Below are 16,082 nucleotides of genomic sequence, written 5' to 3' on the forward strand. Positions count from 1 at the left end.
ACCAGTCTTTAAAGAGGAACTTCCCCTTTTGGGTGGAACTCCGCTTTAAGGTATAAGTTGATAACTACTCTGCAAATTTTTTCTCTCACTTCTGAAATCAGCTGAATGTGTATTCCATAGTTTCAGGTGATAGATTTTTGGCATTTTATCCTCTTCATAGATATTACCTCCACCTAAGAATCAAGTAATTAGGTTAAGCTTTGTCAGTGTAGCCAATAGCATAGACGTGATCCTTGCATTCTGCTGCAGAAGAATTCAAAGGGAGGGTCTGATTGGGTGGATGTTGTTGTTTGCCAGTATAGTCAAAATTGCTTGTATTCTGAGACAGTGGTTATGGTACCTACTGAATGAAAAATAATCGTATTTATCCTCTGTTCCTAAGCCCAAATCTCTAATTGTGCTAACAAATCTCTACATAGAGTTAAACGGACTCAGGAAATTAATCAAACCAGCTTGGTTTATAGTTAGTAATTTATTTCATGCTAATTAGCACACCATAAGGCTGGAAGCACTTTCATATATTAAGTAAATAATCAGGTTTGCTGTCTTGAACAATTGTTTAAACTTCCTGACAATGCGTCAAGTAAAGTGTATGTAAACTCTAGCAATTCATTTTTCTTATTTCCTCTCTTCAGGTCTGTCAAATATACTGTTCAAAGTATTTTCTTCTGTTTGACAAGGGCAATAAATAAATAAAAAAAAATTCATCCTGCCAGAAATTTTGCATTATAATATTTTTATAATTTTAACTTATAATATCCTGTGCTCTTTGCCAGTGCTGCATTGTATACCAGTTATATTGTTCTTAGGTCTATAAGATCCTCATTATGAAAAAAGCTGTTTCCACTTCTGCATTCATTTTTAACTGCATTCCTCAGTTCCATGCACCATTCCCTTCTGGCCAGTAGAGGGGGACTCTCTGTAGATGTGACTTTTGGAGCTACAAGCCAATATTTGTAGATTGAGTAAACGGGTTTGGAGTTACAACCCCTTGGTGTCTGTTTTTAAAAAATGTTTTTGCTGCCTTCTTTTTCTTCCTGTCTCAGATGAAACTCATACACTGAATATTATCCAGAGATCACCAATCTATTTTTCATTATTCAGATGTTTATTGATAGAGGTTCCAAATATATAATCATGTAACTTAACTATAAAATGAAAACTCCCTCTGATCTGTGTTAAAATCCATAATTGCATATCTGTATGTATGTGTGCGTATATTTACTTATACACACTCATATATACAAATTAATTTCATATTTATATATTATGTCCAAAGAGATAACAGGTAATACCTCTACTAAATATAGGCTGAAATGGCCATTAGAGACATATGGAGAACTTTTTTATCTTCATAAATTATGCAATTCCTGTGTTTACATAGTTTATTAATATGACTTAAATGAAGGTAGTCAAAACCAACTTTAATGAGAATCCACAAGTTATTTATCATACATAATTTGTGAACAAATGACCACACTGACAGTGAAAGAATGCAAAAATTAACTATACTTATATACATATTAAAATTTGTAAACATCGCATTTTATCTTGAATTTAATTTATAATTAAGTAAATTATGTATGCAGATAATTATGATGGCATAACTGTACCTGTGTTTCCTGGTGTTGAATATATCATTATTTACTTAAAAATAAACATATTATGTCACGTTTTTGTTTTTTTACTCCCTTTGCCATTGATATTTGTAAAGCTCCTAAAGGCAGAGACTAGACAGAACTTGAAAGATATGCTGAGCAAACTAAGATAAATTAAGATTTGTTGTACTAAATTCGTCCACGGCAAAGCAGTGAAAATACCAGGGTATTGTGCTTGAGAATGCACTGCGTGCTTTGCAAATTTCAAAATTTGCAGATGGGTTACGCCTGCTCCATTTGGCATTGCAATCTCATACCAGTGCCACACATACATACTCTGAATTCATTTGTAGGAATCATTGACATAGAAGCCATAGAATGTAGCCTTTGGTTTCCACACAGTATCTTCCTTCTTATCTAAATTTAGTATTTCACAATATTTCTATTGTGCCAGAAGTTTAAGAGGCACATTTATTTCAGGTCACTTACGGATCAGATGTTTGTCACCCACCCAAGCCTCATACACATAAGCTCCACACACTGCCTCATCCATATACACAACTTGACACTGGCTTCAGCTCAGTGCAGCGAGGGGCATCAGTTACAGTTAGTAGGACATATTATATGGTACCCCAGTGTTTAACCTATGTTACCTAAAACTTTTCACTAGAACTATTTTGTTCAAAAACAGGATGAACACTGGTACGAGTATTGCCCTGTCAATGTTATCACGGGCATATTAATTGACAATATATTGCTCATGTAAATCGTTTCTGTAAAATCTTAATTCTTTTCAATGCAGAGATCTATCTAATATTTTTAGCATTTATGCCATGTAGATCTGTATGCGGTTTAGCAAAGGCACATTGATTGTAAACCACATACGGCACTGGTCAGCACAGCATCGTTAGATATAATGTAATAACTGTACTGTTGGCTTCAGTGGTTATTTCTACATTAACAAAGGGTAATATTTAAACATGTTGCAGCCTTAAAAGCCCAAAAGTGGTTTAACATGAATATGAAGTAGGTGATATGAATAAAAAACAGTATTCATAATTCTGTTACAATGCAAGATGTTTCAATTGCATGCACCAGATACAGCAGAATTTCTCAATTTTGTATATATTGCTATTGATATCATTAGAGAGACACCTTGGGACTGAAATATTAACAAGTATTTAAAAACCTTTCACTCTGTGCCAGATGTCAACATTTCTGTAAGGTTCCTATTCACTGACGTGTGCACCCTGGGATTACACATATATATATATATATATATATATATATATATATATATATATATATATATATCAGAAGTATCATTTGTGTTACCTCACATTCACTAAACATATATGTCACATAGATGTACATTGTGCGGGTGCTGACGCTGAGGAAATATGTAACACAAAGTAGAATTCTGGGCTAAGTTAATTAACAATGTGATCAGACCTAAACACAATGCAGCTTAGTAATAAATAATAATATACCTAAATTGAAATTCAGTTTTAAGAGACACACCTATTTACCCCAAGATTTAATTGCATTTATGATCAAACCAAATAATATTAGCTACATTAATCAAGTTAAAGAAACATGTCATTAATTATACAACAAATCGACCAAGCTGCATTCTCCATACTAAAATGTAATTTGTTTCTAACTAATTACCAGTATAAGAAAGAAGAAAGCAGCTTTAAAATAGATAACTTGATAGAGAGATGTACTGGATCTGAAAAACCCAAGACAGTTGACGTGTTTTTCCAGTTATAGATTTCTTTAAATACATTTAATAAAGGGCAAATTATTGGTGGCAAACGGACAAATGTTGCACATGAAATGTCCATACCAGCCTTTCTAGAATAAGGAGCTGCCATTCAATTATATCAAGGGTTGTTGACCCCATTTGTCCCTTACATGTTGGAAGGAAAATATGTACCGGGTGGATGACTAACCCTGAGCAGCATGAAATATGGAAGTCTTTATGTTAAAGATTATGGGGCAACAATTCCCACACAAAGGGATTTCAAATAAGTTAATGGGGGAAACACCTTTCCTGTTACGAGATGCCTGCTGAATATTTTAATAGAGTTCATCGTAAAATAAAGGGGTTTTGGCCCATTATTCTCCTCCACCTTCTTAAAACACAAAAAGAAAACATTTCCTTAAACCAGCAAAAAGTAAAACGCAGTATAAAGAAAATAATGTGTCTGAGATTTACAGCAGCATTAGAGGCGCAGTTAGGAGGGTGGGTGGGAAGTTTGATGGGGACCTTTACATCTAATTAAATGCATATAGCTGACCAGTAATAAGGCACTTAGGAGCTATATTACCATCTGGCTTCCAGTGCTACATTTTTGTTGCAGGGAGGATGAATCCCTCTTGTTTGAGCTGTAAATACCTTTCTATGTGATATATATATATTTTACCCCTGAGTTGTTTGACCCCTTCAAACGACCCCATCCCAACTTTGTTGAGAAAGTCAAGCACATTAACTGCTCCTTCCGCCTCTATTTCAACACAATACCCACAGCCTGGTAAGAAAAGAAACATCTTTCAAAGTAGAACCCGACCCCCCCAACACACTTCCCATGACGGATATTACGCTAACTAGGCCAAAATTGTGTGCGTGTGAATGCTTGTGTATCACTATGTAATTGTGCAGAGGTTTTATTTATAGAGATTGTGTTTTCAGTTCTATAGGCTCTCCCGTTGCTTCCTGCTGGCCTTCAGGCTCTGCAGGTCGAGCTCCTTTAAGGATTGAAAGTCTCTCTGACAGCCCTCTCATTCTTGGAAAGAGGATGAAATCATACACAAGACCTCCGAGTGCTCCACCGATGATGGGGCCAACCCAATAGACCTGCATATTTAGGAAATAATTAAAATAAGGTAAAACAATTGTGAATTAGGAATTTCATTAGGTATTACACATTTTATGCTGTTACTATTCAGATTTTTCTTCCTGCAGTTTATTGAATGCCACTCATTATTTTTCTATGGATGAACTTTATTCTTTTGTTTAGTACCAAAGGTCTACTAACCAGCAAATGCTTCTTTTTGCTTGTGAAAATTTTCTGTATATCAAATATCAGGGTATTTTTTATAATATACAACTACAGCTTTGTTAAGAAAAAACACTACCATTCAGGTACACTACTTACAATGCAAGAATATTAGCATGCTTTTTTGCAGATTTGTACTTTTCTGTAAACTGAAGAAATTCATGGTCACTTTGCTATTTTTTTGTATAAGAGAAGTCAGCAAGTCTTCTGGGTGGGGGGGTCTGTATGGCAAACTCTCAGTTTGACATATTGCAAGGAAGTAACATTTTTAGAAATTAAAACCAGCTGCAGACTAAAATGAAAAGGCATTTTTCATAGAAATACATTTGCTTGTGTAGCAATTGAATATGTTATATTATTTTACAAAAATAGCCTTTTCCCTTATTAAAAGAGAGTTTTAAAAATTATATTTTCTATGCATCTATGTAGTAGAATGAAGGGATTACCACAATACATCAAACTATCAGAAGACCACTATTACCTAGATTACTTGAACTGAGACTTCACTAGAAAACAAAATACTATACTATCAGACTTCACCAGCACATAACATTTCAAACAAAACATTATTGCAGCTCTCTGTCCAGAGAAGGGAAACAACAGGGGGATAGCTAAGACATGATTTTTCGTTTTCCTGAAAATGCCATTTTGATTTTTACATTTACATACTCCACAATACTATGATTAATTAAAGGCAGTGACTAAATCATACAGAATTTAATAAAGTATTATACTGCCTTTTTTCATTACTTCACATTAATGTTTACCCAATGCAGCAGTTATAGTTGAATTGGAACTTTCATACTATATATCTATAGGCCTTTCCCAATTCCCCCAGGCTAGGCTTCTGCTTCCCCCCCTTAGATAGACCATCACAAAGAGTGTCAACAAAATGTTTCTCTCTTGCTTCTCCAAAGCTTCTTTAGATATTCCATCAATCAGTTCTGAAAGCTGGTATGTGCTGTTTACTTGCATCTCTGGGTGTTTCTGTGACATTACGAAGTTTATTGAAAATTGGACAAAATTAGCTGGATTCCAATTAGCTTTTCTTGCAATAATTTTAATAATCAGTGCATTGACTGCATACAATAATGTCTCCAACCCATAACCAGCCTTCCTTGAAGTGTGTCACCACTCCTGGCTTGTTCACAAGGATAGGGACTTTCCCTATGCTAGCACCCAGGTTGTCCGTGTACAGGAGAGGCCAGTCTTGAGTGGAGTTATGGATCTGTGTGTGTTTCTATTACCACATTTATGCTACACTCTACTGTGGAAAAATACACAAAGATTTGAGCCCACTACCAATTAGCAAACATTCTTAAAACAAAAAAAAATTAATTAAATTTGAATAGCGTATAGCCAGCTTTAAATTAGGGTTAGAGACCACACTACACAGAATGGTCTTGATGAGACTTGTGGCCTTTACATAGATTTGCAGATATACAGTATATACAATGAACACTATTGATTTCAATACAGCTTTATTTCTTTAATATTGATTTTACTGCTGTCTCCTGGTGAACATTGCCACAGTTACTGAAAGAGAAAATTCTAATTTTTGAGTTGTCACAGGAACAGGAAAAAGGGAAAATTTTACGTACACTTGTTTTACTGACCATTTCCTTCCTTCTGAGAAATCTCTTCTCAATTCCTATTTTGTCTGAATACAGGAAGTGAAGGACAAGCCTTCCAAATGGTCACAGTCAGCAAAAAAAAAGAAAAAGCCTGACATGTTCCTTATGCTATCCAAAAATCAAAACCTAACTCTGGGCTCAGGATTCCCCTCCCCATTTCATTATACCTACCATTTTTCTTAATGTCTTTAGTATGATCTAGTAATTTCATGGGTCCTCTTCACCCTCTGCTTCTGGCAGTATATGAATTCTGAATGCTGCAGAGAGCTATGACTGTAACAGCAGAACCATAACACCCTAGGCTCACAGGAAGTGGGTTGTGTGATTCTGGGTGTCATTCAATCCCCAAAGAGGAGGGGTACTGGATAGGTGAGTGAGTGGGGACAGTGGCAAACATAGGAGTAAGCAGAACAGTCAAAGCTATTTTTTTTATTTTCAAGAACTGCTGGGGGGGGGGTTCTTTTTCCCAAGCTTGAATTGGGCTTTTGAAAATAAACATGGCCTTAGATATAGTTCAGTTAGTGTTCTATCTATCTAACTGCAACTGAACATGTATCTGTGACTTCTAATCGACATAAAAAAATATTGTGGTTGGTTTACTAAAACTGGAGAGTGCAAAATCTGGTTCATCTATGCATGGTATCCAATCAGCTTCTAACTTCAGTATGTTCATTTAGGCTTTAACAAAAAAACCTGGAAGCTGTGCAGAACTGCACAAGATTTTGCACTCTCCAGTGTTAGTAAATCAACTACATTGCCCCTTATAAAAACACGCAAGGCTGTTTAGTTTCTTACCCAATGATTGGTGAAATTTCTAGTGAGTACTGCTGGAGCAAATGATCTTGCAGGGTTCATACTGGCACCAGTGTAATACAACTAAGGAGACAAAAGAAGAGTTTACACGTGTGCACATAAAAATACCATATTTATATGCGTTTACATAATTTACAGATATAGCTAAAAGTTTATTTCAGTACAGTATATATTCACTAGACATTAGACAACACAATAAAAACTCACCAGTACAGAGTAACATTTTTCTACAACCAAAGATTAATTAGTTCTTTTGTTTTTATTTATGGTTATCTCATGATCAACTAAATGCTTACATTGGTACTAAAGTATTAAATAACTGTCCAACTATACCTATCCAAGCCAGAGATGACCTTTTTTTAATTTGTATTACAGTTTGATTAGATTACTACAGATCCTTAATAGATATCTATGCAGCCATTGAGCATCACATGTCTGTTTCTAAAAGGTTGATTACCTGTATTCATCATTTTTTGTAAACTTTTGATCTTATACAGCTTTTTTTGTCCTTCTTACAAATGTATGTTGTTTCTCGGCCTCTGCAAACTTGGACTCCTATGGTTCATACAGCACCAGGGGCGGACTGACAACTCATGGGGCCCCTGGGCAATAGGGGATCATGGGGCCCCTGTGTCCTTGCCCAAACTCAAAAAAGCCTATGAAATAGGTACCAGGGGCATCTCATGGGGCCTCCTACTGACCCCTGGCCCTCGGGCAGTGCCCGAGTTTCCAAATGGTCAGGCCGCCCCTGTACAGCACTATGACAGAAGGGAACACAGTGATTTTAATCAGTCTCTCTTCTGTTTTCACAGAGCATATGGAACCTCCATTCAAATTATTCAATGATCAGGTCATCAGTTTTCTAGTACATTTCTTAAAAAATGGCTTAGAAAAAAATTGGACACAAATTGCAGTGCACTATTTCTTTATAAAGAGCCCTCAACCACTATTTTGCACTTATCATGATAGAAATAAAACATTCACTGCCATGAAATCATTATTGCTTTGCATGAAATAGCCATTTGACTATTATTTAACTATTAAATTCTGTCTTTGCTGGACAGAAGTCTAGAATTTAGGTACAGCCTGGACCTAAGGTCCAAGAGTCTTCAAAAAGACATAGGAATCAAAATAAAGACTAACACAGGTACTTGCAGACACCAAAAGATGCCTGCATTTTAGCAATCATATTACCCTAAGAACATTTTGTTCTGCTCAGGGTCACTTTAATGTATTTATTACTATATATCATGTAAACAGTATTGCTGATTTTTGCGAATTTGCTTGTAAATTCGTGTCTGTGTAGATCCTAAAATAATCTAATACTGATACTGATACTGTGCTGCTAATTTGTTTGTGATGCTAGGATGAAAATAATATTGATTTTTTTTCCAATGCTGCCTCTGTGGTAAGACATTACATAACTTAATTATACTGTGAGAAACACCCTGCCATACTGAGGTAAACTTCTATCCTAATCATCCTTCCTCCATATGCAACTGATGGTCCTTTGTTCTTTGTATAGTTCATATGCTAAATCTTAATAGTGACTTTAAATTTATTTAAGGATATTACTAAATGTGGACCTTTACTTAAAAAGTAAATATTTGCTGTCTTAAAGTCTATATCAGGTTTATTGTTGTTGAGCAGTGCTTAGACATTCCTGTGTCTGCGGTGTGAGATCATCTAATCATATCATGTCCACTGTGACCCTAAGGACTGCTTATCTCACCAGATTTTGGATTTATTTCTGAGCACTACATTGGCAGTTAGTTATCAGTACTGTGCTGCTTATTGTGCTTCTAAGGCAGGGGTGGGCAAACTGCGGCTCTCCAGATGTTGCAGGACTACAAGTTCCATCATGCCTCTGCAAGTCACAGCTGTAACTGTCAGTTTTGTAATGTTGCAATGCCTCATGGGAAATGTAGTTCCACAACAGCTGGAGAGCTGCAGTTTGCCCACCCCTGTTCTAAGGGACTCCTGGATTGGAAGCTGTACAAACAATACAAGGAACTTGTCGCAGCTACTTCATTCATACTGTGAATCTGTGGCTCTTATACCAGGCTCATTTTGCTGTCTGTTAATGTCATCTCCTTCCTGTGCTGTCATAGGATCCGTGGCTCCTCTCTCTCTCCTACTGCCCACTGATCATCAGTACCCCATTAGTCATCAGTTCAGTTCACCATCCATCAATTTATTAGACTGGTAGTAACAGTGGGGGAGGAGGGGTCAGGTCTGACATGAGGAAGAAATGCCCTGCACCTTTATCATGATGGTCACTATCATACGGCAATATAGCTGATCAAGACAGGATAAGTTGGTCCTGGGGAAAGGATCAGCTATAATAATCCTATACCGGTGACTAGTCCTTAGCCATTCTTTTAGATGCTGTTGGGACCACGTTGCACATTATAGGTCCTCTATACGTTATTCATTTCCTAAACTTATTCAAAATTAAAAAGTGATTCATACAGGGATAATACTATTCCAGGGGCGGACTGACAACTCATGGGGCCCCCGGGCAATAGGGGATCATGGGGCCCCTGTGTCCTTGCCCACACTCAAAAAAAGACTATAAAAAAGGTACCTTGGCATTTCATGGGGCCCCTACTGACCCCGGGCCCTCGGGCAGTGCTTGAGTGCTCGAATGGTCAATCCGCCCCTGTACTATACTTTGGGTACTATTGCTTAGTTGACTCATGGTACACATATACATAAGTTATCTGGCATTCTCTTTTCTTTTTACAGTCATAGCGACCAGCACTTACTTTTTTGGTAATTCTTGGGTCCATTACCATTACTTCTATATGTATGTTACTTTTGTTTATATGTAACACATATATATATATATATATATATATGTATCCAATCAGTGGTAGGAGGGATGGAAGTCTTTCTATAATCTTGTTGCACATTCTTACTTACCCCAAAGAGGTGTCCCAAGGTGAGAGAAAATCCAATAGCCAAAGACACAGATCCCAAGCGCCCATTCCTCCTTTCATCATAGGTGGCAAAGATACAAAGCACAAATTGGAGGGTGAGGAAAATCTCCACTGTTGTTGCCTGGCCAAGACTTACACCAGGATGGAGCTGTAAAGAGAGCAATATGGTCAGAAAAGTAAAAGCATTTAAAGTCCATGAAAAATAAGACACTTTTCCTAATCCAAAAATACACATTGTTTATTGCATGTCTAACCTAGTTTTAAGGACTTCAGGGTAAAATTGAGTGAAAGAGAATTAACTACCATTAGATAGTAAAAACAAATTCTGTTTGAATAAAAGGCTGCGATTTGACATTGAGCAGTCCTGACTCCACTGAACTGAGTATTATTCTGCAAAAAATGTTTGACATGTTTTGAATTAAAAGCTAAGTGTGATGTAAAAAGGATCACAGCGTTCATTCAAATTCTTCATTTTCAATGCTCTTACTTTTGAAAACATTGGTTGAAACTAGAGTGATCATTGCAGGGTTTTTTGATGTTTCTATTCAAGTTTCTACCTAACAAGCTTTCTAATAGTTGATTATATTGTATGTTATTGGACAAAGATGTGCTTTCATAATTAGGACACTGCTTCTGAGTTTAATTCAATTGTGTACCTAATAATAACTTAATACAATTAAGTAATCATTTCAATGAAGTGCAGTATCTTTACATTTGGTGTGATGCACTGTCACTTGTCTAATTACATTAAAGTGTTACTGAAAAAGCTTTGAACTTTGTATTAGATCATCCACAGTTATGAATGTAATAGAGCATCCACATGTAGTATCTATTAGCTTTATATGAAAAAAAACGAGTGAGACATTTAAAATTCTTGAATGAGAAAAGGGTGTTAAATGGATAGACATATTCGGCAGGATTCAAATGGCTCTAATGCTGCTTTTCTGGTAGTAGTCCCCTTAAGAACTACCTGCGCCTAATTCAGGCAAACATTTGTGCCAGTGCCAATAACATTTCCAACATGTGTGGCAAATTCAGGTAGAATCTATCGCTATGGGAGCAACACATTTTTAAAGAATTACCACCAGTTCTCCATTTAGGAAACTTGTGGCAAGTAAGATCAACTCTGAGCTGGCATACAGAGGTATACCAGTACTCAGTGTAGGCCCTGCCTGTGCTGAGAAGCTGTCATGTATGTGACAGCTTCCCACACAGTGCTGTATCCCTGGCCTCATTTAGCCATAGGCCAGGAGATAACTTGGCCGAAAGCTAAATGTAAACAAAATGTCAGGGACACAGTGATGTCAATACCCAAATGCCCATATTTAGGAAAGTTTGTCACTGGGTGGGAAGACCTGATAAAGGAACTGACAGACTAGTTCCCCATTGGGTCCGCTCCACTTTTGAGTGACTGTTCACAGCAGTGGGTGGATCTGAAAGACGCTATTGGACCGAATAGTGGCTATGGATCTGCCCACTGCTTGCACTGTCAATCAAAAGTTGAGTGGACCTGAACTAGTCTGTCAGTTCCCCATCAGGCCCCACCCACTTCTACTATAAAAGTCCATGGTCAAATGCCTGTCACTGTAAAAAGCGCAGTGGCTGATGAGGGAGTGTACAGTGTTGAGTGGAGTGTGGACACTCCTTCCTCAAAGCAAACCTGGACTGCAGGGGCGGACTGACAACTCATGGGGCTCCCGGGCAATAGGGGATCATGGGGCCCCTGTGTCCTTGCCCAAACTCAAAAAAGCCTATGAAAAAGGTACCAGGGGCATCTCATGGGGCCCCCTACTGACCCCGGGCCCTCGGGCAGTGCCTGAGTTTCTAAATGGTCAGTCCGCCCCTGGGAGACTGATTAATGTACCAATCTGTGACAGGCACATTAATTTGGCTATAGACTGGCAAAAGAGTTACAGAATACTTCAACCACTGCTGGTTTTCCTTATAGCACAATATATACTGTACCTAATATGAGCAAATTTCCATAACTATATTTTCCCAGTAATAAAACCTATGTAATTTTTCTTTAAATTGTTACAAAAGGGGGTAAATTTACTAAAACTGCAGTGCTCAGAATCTGATGCAGCTGTGCATAGTAACCAATCAGCTTCTAGGTATTAGTCACCGGTTACACCGCTGCGATTTATGTGCAATTTCAGCACGATTTCAGGTGCGATTTATGAAGACTTTATTGCTACTTGTGTAGATTTTCAACAATTTCTTGCAGTCTGTGCAATTTCCATTATATTCTATGTATGTGAAATCACAACAAAACTTCAGAAAAAGTAATGCAAGAACTACTTTACAAATCGTGCTGCAGCAAATCGTGCATGTTAAGACACTGACATTCACATTCATTAGATGTAAATTCAGGTGTGATTTCAATTCACAAATCGCATCAGTATGACTGGGCATGTACTGTCAAAGCCTAATTGAACAAACTAGTTAGAAGCTGATTTGGTACTATGCACAGCTGTGCAGCTTCTGAGTCCTCCAGTTTTAGTAAATCTCCAAGGTAACTAGAACTAAACATCCCTAATTTTATGTGTACATTTTACCACCTTTAGGTTACTGTTAACCTGTGGTTACTGTTAACCTTAACTAGCTCTCTCATAAGCATTATTATTATTTTTTTTTTTTTTTAAAGTACGCTTATTCTATGCATTTACAGGCAGAATCCCATGAGGAAGTGCTGATAATTAATGCCACCTTGTCATTTCTCTAAAGATTCCAGCAGCTGCAACTTGTAATAGCAGAGGTTGAATACTTACCTTTCTTGGGCGTGCAGCCCGTCCGTTGTTCACTCTCTTGCAGAGCTATTGGCACCATTGCTATCACTTCTGGGTGATGGATAGTGTGTCTCCATGGTTCATTCTCCCAGCTGCTGCATCGTTAGGGACTCAGTGGCCAGAGAGAGAAACCATGGGGCTCATTCATGGGCATCTGATACACCCAAAAATGCTGGGTAGCAGCAGTGCTGCTAGCTCTGCAAAAGAGAAAGGAATGGGCCTGCCTCCCATGAGAAAGGTAAGTTTACATCCTCTATTGCAGGTTGCAACTGCTGGCATTTTTTTGTACTCTGGTATACATTTTTTATACTCCGGCATACTTTTTAATTTCAGATTTATTTGATTTACATCTGTGCAGTATAAAAGGCAGCAAAGGTAAATTAAAGCGGAGTTCCGGAGTTCCACCTACAAATAAAAAATAAAAGTCAGCAGCTACAAAAACTGTAGCTGCTGACTTTTAAAATTCAGCCACTTACCTGTCCCTCGGTCCAGCTGTGTCCTCACCACCGCTGATTTCAACGGCCGTCTTCTCTCCCTGGTGCCAGCATCTTCAGTGTGGGCACCTGGCTGTGACAGCTTGCAGCTTCACATCTGAAAGCCCACTGCACATGCACGAGAAGCGCTGAGCTTTGCGAATGGCCCCCGTAGTCTTCTGGGACCTGTCACGTGTTCCAGAAGACTACGGGCAGGGGAGGAGGACAACTTTTGCTGCTTCCGATCGCTCCCCGCCGCTTCCTGTTCCTCTCCCCAAAGGTGCCAATCCTTAATGGGTAGTGGGGGACAAAGGCTTAAAGTGGAACTTCTCCTTTTGGGTGGAACTCCACTTTAAGTTATATTTTATTTAAAGTAAAACTGAAGGAAAAACATTTTTTTCATTTTGAATAGCGTAAGGGAAAGTTGTAACCCCCGTCTACCTGTTTTTTGGGGTTTTTTTTGCAATCTGTGTCTTATCAGGAAAATTTCCCATCACTTCTAGTCCCATAGAAAATCCCTTCTGGTAGTCACCAGAACTAGTGCCCACATTGGAAGATTTCCCAACAATTCTTGTTCTGGTGACCGCACAAAATTCTAATCCTGTTCCATTCTATGTAAAACTAGAATTATTATTAATTATGATTATATGACTGAGACAAGTGTGTTTTATTTTATTCATTTCTAGCTGAAGATAAATACACACGGGTATTTGTGCTAGTGGGTGGAGTACAAAAGAAATCTCTGCATTTCAGTTTCACTTATGTATATATTCTTTATGTAACATCTTTGTCATGTATGTGACTTGATTTTTAATTACTATGGTACGTTTGCATTTTGTGGAGTGTTTCACTTACCTGCACGATTTGTAGATTTTGCAATTTAAAAAGATTTTAGCTCCTCACACTGAACTGCAGCCTATTGTCTAAGGCCTGGTTCTTATAACCATCTCTGTTGTACGGTATAGCTTAATAAACTATGTAAAGTTGTTCTTGCTGTGAAGTCAGCAAACAGACTGATAGACCATGTTAACCAGCAATAAACACAGATATAGAAGGCAAAAGTATTTTCAAAATGACTAACTAAAAAAATGTAAACACACAAGCTTTCAGAACACTTGGTTCTTTTTTGAAGCATTAAAAACGGTAAAAGCTAAAGTGGCAAAGAACAAACATATATATGGATTCTGAACAGAGACACTATATACAGTGTAAATAGGATAACAAAAAGGTGAAACATGTTAAACTACAAAATAAAAACATTCAGAATATCACTGTTCAAATTGCAATGCTAATGAATGACCCTCTGACTCTTTTCATTTTGTACTTAACCTATTTACATGTTACATGTCATGTTATATATTATTTATGTATACAGTGCATTTATTGAGAATCTGTATATAATTTTTACTCTGCTACTTCAGTTTCTATCAATATATCTCAAAATGGAACCTAGTGTTCTGAAGGACAGTACTTTTTTTCCTATTAATAATGTTTTTATTATCTATTACTCTTCACTGTTAAAATAATACCTTTAAGTGGCTAATACGTTTTGCCTTCTGTACCTGTGCATAGAAGTCTAAATGAAGTGACAATGGCAGCATAACATTCCAATGAGTGGAGAGGTTTTAGGCTTCATTTACACTGGCACACTGATTCTCTGGGAAGCACAAGCAACCTTTATATTTCCAGATCACTTTTTCCTTCACTTAAAGATCCTGCTTTAAAGCAGATTTAGACACCTTTACATGGGTATAGCTACATTTAGAGTTTCTAATCAGATTCTGAATGCAGAGATTTATATTTTCTCTAAACACAGCTGAATGGAATGGCCCTAAATGCAGCTAAATTTCTAGTTTAAATTAATTTGATGAGAAATCAATACCTGCATTTAAATGCTTCTAGAAGTGTGCTTTAAGTGTATATAAATGTAGGTTTGACACTGCAAATATGAATGAGGCCTTTGGCAGAAAGACAAAAATTTAGACAAACAGGTTAAGTAATGTAACACTAGGAAGAGTGAATACACTGGAAAAAAAATAGCAAAGTTTCTTATGATGAGTATTTACCGTGTTAAGGGCCATGTTGCCACGGATTGCTGCAGGAGTGACACCATACAGAACGGCAGCTCCGGCTACTGCTCCTAGCAGTTGTGCTGCAATGTAGAAAATGGCACGGAACAGGGACATCTGTGAGCCGATAAGGAAGGCAAAAGTGACTGCTGGGTTAATATGAGCACCGCTGACATGGCCAATAGATTGGACCATAGTGGCCAGTGCAAAACCAAATGCTAATGCAATAAGCAATACATTAGCTGGGCCAGCCACCCACTTCAGAGATGCACCCAAGCCAAAGAAAACATAGAACATAGTACCAAAAAATTCAGCAAAAACGGCTCTCCAAAAGGAGAATGAGCGGAACTCCCACATGATGGGGGGCTTTGTGTGAAATCAGAGAGGAAGAGAACAGTAGGTAAATGGAGATTTACACAGTGGGTGGGAGAAGCCCCAGGATATTCATAAAAGACCCCCCAATACTGAAGGAGATGATAACCTAAGATACTCCAAGTTTAGGTAAAAACAAATGGGTTAACAAAAATGAAAACTTACAAAGAAAAACTAAACGTTAAAAAAACCCCCAAAAAAAGCCACGGACAGGAACTGCTCCAAACTCCCAACTGCTGTGGATACTTCCCCCCCAACCTGTTTATAGAGTGGCGGGGGGATTTATAAGGGGCAGAGGTTGTGACATGTTTAATCCCCCTATACAGAGAC

General features: G+C 37.6%; 1 protein-coding gene across 1 annotated transcript; it reads right to left on the reverse strand.

Annotated features, from left to right (window-relative positions):
• Positions 1–457: 457 nt before the first annotated feature.
• Positions 458–16,082, reverse strand: LOC149473354 (lens fiber major intrinsic protein). The gene is made up of 4 exons (XM_089680366.1): positions 15,378–16,082; positions 10,033–10,197; positions 7,090–7,170; positions 458–4,458 (listed from the first exon to the last, which is right to left on the reverse strand). The coding sequence occupies exons 1-4, from the start codon at positions 15,735–15,737 to the stop codon at positions 4,273–4,275; spliced, it is 792 nt and encodes a 263-aa protein (XP_089536492.1). The 5' UTR covers positions 15,738–16,082; the 3' UTR covers positions 458–4,272.

Source organism: Staurois parvus, unplaced genomic scaffold (assembly GCF_062004578.1).
Source record: "Staurois parvus isolate SC_StPar_1 unplaced genomic scaffold, SC_StPar_1.0 ptg000017l, whole genome shotgun sequence".
Lineage (NCBI taxonomy): Eukaryota > Metazoa > Chordata > Amphibia > Anura > Ranidae > Staurois > Staurois parvus.

Coding starts and splice junctions, on each gene's coding strand:
- LOC149473354 (XM_089680366.1), bottom strand. CDS start 15,737: ATGTGGGAGTTCCGCTCATTCTCCTTTTGGAGAGCCGTTTTTGCTGAA. Junction 7,171..10,032: donor CCTTGGGACACCTCTTTGGG/GTAAGTAAGAAT, acceptor TTGTCTCCTTAG/TTGTATTACACTGGTGCCAG. Junction 4,459..7,089: donor GAAATTTCACCAATCATTGG/GTAAGAAACTAA, acceptor CTAAATATGCAG/GTCTATTGGGTTGGCCCCAT.